At 44.5% G+C, this 8913-nt stretch overlaps 1 protein-coding gene across 1 annotated transcript; it reads left to right on the top strand.

Annotated features, from left to right (window-relative positions):
• The first annotated feature begins 100 nt into the window (after positions 1 to 100).
• On the top strand, positions 101 to 8889 carry LOC116378059 (USP6 N-terminal-like protein). The gene is made up of 7 exons (XM_031839859.1): positions 101 to 2212; positions 5761 to 5846; positions 5953 to 5992; positions 6080 to 6160; positions 7032 to 7139; positions 7527 to 7636; positions 8430 to 8889. The coding sequence occupies exons 1-7, from the start codon at positions 2147 to 2149 to the stop codon at positions 8497 to 8499; spliced, it is 561 nt and encodes a 186-aa protein (XP_031695719.1). The 5' UTR covers positions 101 to 2146; the 3' UTR covers positions 8500 to 8889.
• The last annotated feature ends 24 nt before the right edge of the window (positions 8890 to 8913 follow it).

Genomic DNA, 8913 nt, shown 5'->3' with positions numbered 1-8913 from the left:
CACTCTCACACATTCACACTCTCACACATTCACACTCTCACACATTCACACTCTCACACTCTCACACATTCACACTCTCACACTCTCACACATTCACACTCACACTCTCACACATTCTCACTCTCACACATTCACACTCTCACACATTCACACACAGGACTGGGACAAACGTCCTGCATCAGATCGTCTGTCGTTGACGATCACTGTGTGAAGGTTTGTTGTGTCTGATGAGAAGAATCTTAGCGTTGGTAGATACAAGTCCATTAGATGCCAATCATAGGCAGAGTTGAACCAGCAAAGGAACATCACCGTCTTTATGAGACCACACTGCTGCACAAAGCTGCCGGGCTTTTGGAAAACAGACCATCCAGATCAGAAAGGAACCTCGCAGCTCTTTGTTCCTCTTTGTTGCTGCTTTGGGAACAACAGACGTCCGGTGCATAATCCCCGTTTTGGAGATATTCCTAATCCCGATGGTTTGCGTGTCCAGATCAGCACCCGGGGTCCCGTCCCGGGTGCTGATCCGTACGGAGGATGTAGATGAAGCAGGATTAGAACCCTCGCCGCTTTGTTTGGAGATGATTTAGCAGAAACCCTCCGGCTCCGGCTGGGATTGAGTGCAATGTTTTAAAAGACACAACAGTGCAGATTATTGTTATATCATAAACCGCCGTTAATTCTGCTGCATTGTACGACTGGTGATGTGTGTTTGGGAATCACTAACTGAAGCACAGGCGAGTCTTTAGAGGTCTCTGACGACACCGATCTGGTTTCCTGTCACAGGTGGGGGTGTAGTCTTGGTGTTAGGGGTCTTATATTATATTACTTCTGCAGTACAGCCCTCTCATATTACCCATCACCGGTCGTCTAATGGACAAACCTGCAGAACGCCGCCCACTCATAACTCATAACCTGCTGCCAGACCTCTGAATCCAGGACCACATGTCTGGTTGTAGTCCTGGTTGAAGAGCTTTTGTTGGCGGAACTAAGGTTTTGACTTTAACAACAACTCCAAGTTTGGGACAATTTTAACATATTAGTTATAGTCAATCAGTTAGTTCTGGCATTAAATGCTGGTACCTGCGATATTCAGCCATGTTTCACAACCCAACAGCAGCCTGAGCTGATCATATAAAAGCTTCATTTAAGACCATTCAGACTGACTATGAGCACATCGTTTATATCTGTGGTGTTTCACGAGGCATTAGGGGTCACAGGCTCTACAGAGTCACTCGCTGACGTTTCTGTGGTTCGGGTACGTCAGCTAGCTACTCACCGTTGTTCCTTCGATCGCTATCTCGAGCTAAATGATTTGTGTCTTTTGAGAAATTCTGGAAGGGTTGAAAAAAAGCTCGCTGTTCATTAAACTACTGGAGAAAGTTTCCAATGAAATCTGTTCTGTAGATTTAAAACCTGACAAACACTGTTGACATGCTGCTGTTGAATAAAAGATGATTTTTTATTTATTTTTTTTAAGCTTTCAGCTGTAAAAAAGGCAAAATTTCCATTTTTGTCTTTTCTGCAACTGTGTTTTATACTAAGATCTCTTAAAGGGACAGTTTGTGGCATGTTGGCCCCTAACCCTTAATATAATATCAACAACTATGTTTTCATTTGTGTCTAATCATCTGAAACTGAGAATCGTTGTGCTCATCGTTAGCTTAGCATGAGCCCTTCATATGTAGATATGAAGGGCTCATGCTGGGGAGCGGGAGGAAAAGTCCGCCATGCTGCACCGCCATGTTTCTACGGTAGCCCAGAAGGCACAAACCAAACAGTGGCTCTGGAGAGTCTTTCACGTGGAACTCGACTCGCTTGGAAAAGGAGGATTGAGCTGAAGGACGTTCAGTTTGTTGTGATCTGTGTCTTCACCTCTAGATGCCACTAAATCATACGCACTGCTCCTTTAAGTGTGTTTTAATGAAAATAATAGAAATGCATCACACAAGCAGCTCTAGTGTTTTTCTCTATGTGATGACGTCATTACAAGCTTCGCAGCGCTGCTCGTCCTGCTGGTTTGGAGGCCAACAGTCGCCCACGTCTATCAGCTGTTCTTCTATTTCTCCGAGTCATCTTCAGTTGTTGTTGTTGTTGTTGTTGTTTGTCTCCAGCTCATGTAGTTCTTCCTCTCTCTGCAGATATTGACATGAAGAAAGACGTTGAGACTCTAATAGCAGAGGAACGTGCTGATATCATCTTGAAATATGCTACGGTGAGTTTCTGTCTTTTATCTGGTCGGGATGGACTATGTTAAACGTATCAATAGTGATATTTATCTTTCATTATATCCTGAAGTATTGATCTGTAAACATGTCTGCTGATCCCAGCTCCAGTCAGCAGACATTGTTGATCGTATTTTCTCGGTCATCAGTGTTTAACAGGATGATTTATGAAAAGTGATCCATGTTTCTACATGTTCTCCTGTGATGTGTGTTGTTGTTCTGTAGGAGGAAGAGTTCTCACTCTGAGACGGACCAGAGCGTAGATTCAGATGTGTGTAGTGTGGTTTGTGTGCATGAGGACAACACACTGTGTGTGTGTGTGTGTGTGTGTGTGTGTTGCACACGTGGGTGGATGTGAGGAATATGCTGCTGAAGTGCATTAATAACACGTTATGTAATTATAGGTTTGTGGTTTGATGTGATCGGAGAATGATGATAAATAAATCTGACTGAAACTGGAACTAACAAAACTAAAATTTGACAATAACCAAAACTCAAGTAGTGAGTTTTGGTTATTGAAACATCAGCTGTTTCTAGATTTCAGCCACAAACTGCTCCAATGTTCTTGTGGATCTTTTTCTCCAAATCCTGATGAAGACCCAAAGACTCAAACTCTAGCTGAGATGCTATATTATGATCTGGAGACACGCTCCACCTCTTGGCTGTTTTGTGTCGTAACGGACCTTAAGGTTCGGTTGATTACACGGTTTAACCATCGCAGTGTGAACTGACGTTCTACTGCTGATCGTTATCGGATGATATTCAGTAAAAGTCTGCGATCAGGAGATCAGCGTTAGAGCTGGTTGGTAATGTTGAGAAGAGAAGTCTCTATTTAAAAAACCATCCAACCTAAAAACCTGCTTGTGTGAAGGTGACGACGATATGCGGTGATGACGTTCATCATTTGTGTTCAGGTTATTGTGGAAACAAACGTTATCAGATTTCAAAATAAAAGCCTGGATGAGCTCTGCAGGGAGGTTAACGTGGTGGGGAATGGAGACGTTGGCAACTAGAGCTTAAATTTAGCTGTGGTTATTGGTGTGTGTGTTGGGGGGGTTCTCTGTCTGTCCATAGCAACAGTGGTGACACCCTGTGCAGCGATTTGACTTGACAGCGACCTCCGGGGACCGGCTGGAGTCCCGGTCATCCTGATTTCTGTGTCTGGTTCCTGGTGTCTGGTTTACAGCACAGCGAGAGCGATCAACACTGTTTATCACAGGAGAACAGATGCGTTCAGGTTCAGGTCTTCTATACGGTGGTTCTTCTTTAACCAGAAGGGTAGGGGTTCGATCCCAGTTCCTTCCGTCCACATGTCAACGTTTACTTGATGGGTTAGTTATGTGCATTTACTTGTGTGTGTACCATGATTGTAATAAACAAAAATGATGTGTCATACAGACAGAATAGGTGCAGCTGGGATGTGTTGATCAGATCATCAGATGCTGCAGGTTTACATAGAGAATCCTGCTCCCTGTGACCTGCAGGACTTCACAGCTCCTAATACGTCTGTTTTACAAACTCTCTCTGAGTCTCTCCACTCAGACGGCGTCAGTGAGGAAGTATTTTTAGCCCTCTCACTTTCATGGCATCACTCCCAGGGCTCAGAGCTCCGACTCGACCACGAAGAAGCCGAGCCTTGTTTCTGTCTGTGTGCATGCTCTGACCCCCCCCCCTCACTGATTGGCTGCCTTCCAGACATGCAGCAGAGCAGCGAGAGGAGCCTCTCCGGTCGGCTGTCGGAGGATTAGCTCCCCTCTCTGTTGTGTCAACACGGGGACCAGATTGTAGCCGAAATGGATTTTCCATGATACAAACATCATCACTCTTAGACGTCGTGCTGCTTAATGCAGATCCTGAGCGGACGTGTTCGGGTTGCACGGTTTTCCTGCAGAGTGCTGCTCGCTGCTACAGGTTGACTGATTACAGATGTTTGTGTTTGAACCTTTTAGTGCAGTCTGTCACTGCTTTAAGAACACTTTCACATGTTTGAGTTGGTGTGTGCATGCGCACTCTAACCAGTGTCAGACTGTGTGAATATGTGTGAATGCAATCAAAGTTTATGTGCATGCAAATGCATTTGTGTCATGAGTAGAGCAGCTCCTGAAATAATGCAGACAAATTTTACATATTATGTGCGATTGACCCACTAACGCAGAAAATGCACCCAGGCAGCAACAAGTGCCTTAAAGATGCATTCTCTCCAGTGTCCACCAGGGGGCGACTCCTCTGGTTGTATAGAAGTCTATGAGAAAATGACTCTACTTCTCTCTTGATTTATTACCTCAGTAAACATTGTAAACATGAGTTTATGGTCTCAATCTCTAGTTTCAAGTCTTCTTCAATACAGCATGATGTTCATTTAGTACATTATGGTCCATTTAGAGTCACACAGACCATAAAGCAGGGGATGCTTTAGGGCGGGGCTACACGGTGATTGACAGGTCTCTACCAGAGCCGTATACGGCGTCTCTATGTCACTCCTCCTCAGTCCAGATATGGTCACTTCTGTGACTATATCTGACTATTTTGACAATGAACTCATGTTTACAATGATTGCTGAGGTAATAAATCAAGTGTGAAGTAGAGTCATTTTTCTGCACCTGAAGGAGTTGCCCCCTGCTGGTCTGAAGCTGCAACTTTTAGAACCCAATGATTTAAATAAGAGCTATTCAAGTGTTGATTTACCTGATTTAACTGGACCTGGAAGCTGTGTTCGGCGTTGCTCTTCCTCTGTGTTTGGGATAAAACCTTTTGATGAATGATATTTCCTTTTCTCTGGCACCACCATCAAGAAGCCCTTTACATTTTAGTTATACAAACAACAAAGTTGTTCATTTGTTACCCATCGACCAATGTTTTCTGGTCATTGATCTAGACTTTGTCGTGTTAGACGTTCCCATAAACGAGGCACTTCAGCCTCAACTGCATGTTATCAGGTAAACTACCCCGAGGTGACGAGAATAACACAAATATATAGTTTTCAAGGCGGATGTCATTCGTTTAAATATATTTTCAGCATCATGTTTTCAGCTTGTCGGTACGTCCATCCCATTCTCGTGAACATGATATCTCAGGAACACCTGGAGGGAATTTCTTCAAATTTAGCACAAACGTCCACCTGGACTCAAAGATGAATTGATTTGATTTTGGTGGTTATAGGTGACTGTGATCTCATGTCATTGTTATGTGAGCGACATCTCAAGAACACCTTGAGGGAATTTCTTCAAATTTGGCACAAACTCTTTATGAACTAGTTCGATTTTGTTTCGTCAAAGGTCGCTGTGACCTCACAAAACACGTTGTTTTGGCCATAACAATAATTAGAATGAATATGCTAATTATGACAATTCCACACAAATGTCTAACAGAATAAAATGCTGAAGTGATGACATTTTGACAGGCATGAATGTGAGCTTGACTGGTTGGCGGAGGCAAACCACCACGAGGCGCTGATTCTTGTTGGTGTTACTTTCAGTGGAAAGTTCATTTGAATACAATATATTTTATTCATGATTACTATACAAGTATGTGTCTGCAGGGGAGGCAGGGCGGGGTGGAGATCGACCCGTGGGAAGATGCCAACTACAGCATCTACAAAGTCATCGACCGCTTCGGCTTCATGCAGTAAGTCATAACTTCATTTCTCTTCACACTGGAGACTGTTTGCTTCTGGCTGGTGGAGCCGTGCGGTTGATCACTGATCATTTTGTGTCTTTTATTTTTGTATCAGCGAGGACAAGCTGCCAGCCCCGACTGCACATGAGGAAAAGGTAAAGTAGGAAGTCATGAAAAATGCTGTCACCTAAAGTAGTAACAAAGGGCCAACCAATGTCCACCTGCTGCTGTGTCCCTCACAGAGGAAGCAGCTGGAGGTGGAGAGGGCCGAGAAGTGGCTGAAAATGGCCAAGAAGTGGGACAAATACAAGAACAGTGACCGGGTGAGTAACAGACCAAACATACCAACAACATTTTAACTTCACACAATTGTTGACATGTATGTGAAGTGGGTGCTGGTTTCCATGCGAGTCTGAAGGCTGCAACCTCCGGCTCCTCTGTCACTCCTCCTCACTCCAAATATGGTCACTTCCTGTTCACTGGTTGCAAAAACAACAACATTGCGACAGCCGTGATCCAAGATGGCGACGGCGAAGTCGTCAAACTCGAGGCTTCAAGACGTCAGTCCACAAACCAATGGGTGACGCCACGATTGAAGAGGACTTGAAACTAGAGATTGAGACCATAAACTCATGTTTACAATGTTTACTGAGGTAATAAATCAAGAGAGAAGTAGAGTCATTTTCTCATAGACTTCTATACAACCAGAGGAGTCGCCCCCTGCTGGACACTAGAGAGAATGCAGCTTTAACACATGAAGCTTTGGATTCACTGGCCTGGGGTTTACCTAATAAACATTCTGCACTTATTGGCTCAAAGAAAGACACACATAGAAACGCTATTCGCTAAATATTTTTCTTTTGACCATTTTCAAAGTGATCTCATGGAGCTCCGTCCTCAGAGTAACAGCACTCAGAAAAACGTGACGTTCAAATTTGGGTATGTTCCGTGCTTTTAAGTTAAAAATATTTATTACGTTGGGAAGTTTAAAACCCAAAACACTGTTATTAACCTGAGCAGTGACTTCTAACACACACAAACCTGCTGAAAAGAGTTGCCTGCTGTGAATATGGTCGTAGGCGGTAAAACTTCCCCGTGACTCACACTCCGCACCGTCACCTCTCTGAACCTTCTGGCTTGTTTTTGTTTTATTCATCCAGTGTTTGTGTTATCCCTCCTGCTCTCTGCTGTCAGATGGTGAAGCGGGTGTACAAGGGCATCCCCCTGCAGCTCCGAGGCCGGGCCTGGGCTCTGATGCTGCACGTGGAGAGGGCGAAGAAGGAGAACGAGGGCAAATATGAGGTGTGTGTGTGTGTGTGTGTTCTCTTAACGCCAATTCATCCAGCCTGAAGAAAGTCACAAATACAGAGAATGTTCTACATGCATAAAAACCATTGGAGGAGATGTGACTAGTAACTAGACGGTGTGCGTGGGACGCTTCTGGCGTCGGCGTCAATAATTCCTGATAATGAACACCTCGAAGGGCATGATCGTGACTATACCATGGTCACTTGCCAAAGAAAGGAATTAAGAGCGTTAATCTGACCCTGGGGGTTCGCTAACACCTGGAACAATCATTGCCATCTCACAGTGTCTCATGCTCAGATCCTCTTCGCTCAGTCACAAGAACCTTTCTGTGTCCGAGTGACCCGGCCCCGTTGACCCAGCTCTGTGTTTGTTCCCGCTCAGAGAATGAAGGAGCAGGCCCGACTGTACTCGTCTGAGATCAAACAGATCGACCTGGACATCAACAGAACCTTTCGAAACCACATCATGTTCATGGATCGCTTCGGAGTCAAGTGAGTCTCGTGGTGCGATTCATCGAGTTCTCACTCGCGTGACTGAAAAACATTTTCTTATTTCATCCTGAACTGCTTTGTCAACAGTGAGGTTCAAGTTCAACAGACACGGTCAGGTGTTTTAAATACTGTTAGTCGACGTTCTGCGTCCTCGGTGTGAACCTGAGGCTGAGTGTGAGAGAGGTGGACCCGCTGTGTTCTGGACGGCGTTGGGTTCTGTGTGTGGAACCCGATCCCGTCACAGAGTGATGTCACTGATGGTTTAATGGACCGCAGGCCTGTTTGAGGAGCAGCACTGGAAAGTCTGGGGCAGCAAAATGTTTCAATATTTAAAGAAGAGTTCTTTTTATAGTGACGCAGAGCTGTTCCTCTCCGGTTCTGTGTTCTGAGGGTTTTTGTGTTCTTGGATTTATGTGTTCTGTGTTTTATTTTCTCTGGTCTTTGTTTTCTGTTTTCTATGTTCTCTTTCTTTGTTTTGTCTTCTCTCTGTTTTTCTCGTCTCCTTTGTTTGAAACACAGTCCAGTTTAAACAGAGCAGAGTGAGACCTCCTGTCTCTGATCGTGTCTGAAACTATTCAGATTTAATAGTTTTGCAGATTGTTTTCTCAGCTCATAGCGACTATTGTGCACTTCTCTTTTTACGTTGCATTGTGGGATAATATTCTTCTATAAAGTCCACTTTATATATTTAATGATTCACTCCAGACGTATGGACAACACCACAACATGCAGACACCCTTCACATCATGAATAAGTCACGTGACTCTTTCTTCGTGTGTCTTCCTCTCTACAGGCAGCAGTCTCTCTTCCATGTTCTCTCTGCATATTCAGTCTACAACACAGTAAGTAGCTGCTTTTCCTAAAAAAACACTAAAATACCAGTTTAAGTGGATTTAACTGATGAAGATCTACAGACTTCAGCTTGTTTTCCACTCGTGGCTTATTCTGTAGACGTTGCTCAGTTCAGTTGGACTCTCAAAACCGTTAGCGTAGAAAGCTGAGAAGCTCAGAAACAAGTGAGCTTGTGACCGGAAGGTCGTAGGCTCAATCCCCGGACCAGCAGGATAGATCTTCCCCTCCCTCATCAGGGCCTCTTAACCCCAACGTCTCCACTGGAGCTGCTCAGTGGCCAGCAGGTCAGACTGGGTTGTACTGGTCCGCTTCCAGGGCGTTACTTCTCTCTGAGAAGTCAAGGTGCTAACTACAGCCATACCGGGTTCTTCCCATAGTAGAACCCTTTTTCCTGGCAGAACCTTTTCAAAGGGTTCTGCCCAGAA

The sequence above is a fragment of the Anarrhichthys ocellatus genome, unplaced genomic scaffold, assembly GCF_004355925.1.
Source record: "Anarrhichthys ocellatus isolate YVR2014 unplaced genomic scaffold, GSC_Weel_1.0 scaffold2017, whole genome shotgun sequence".
Classification (NCBI taxonomy): domain Eukaryota; kingdom Metazoa; phylum Chordata; class Actinopteri; order Perciformes; family Anarhichadidae; genus Anarrhichthys; species Anarrhichthys ocellatus.
The sequence above is the reverse complement of the archived record's forward strand: the minus strand, read 5'-3'. Positions and strand labels throughout refer to the sequence as shown.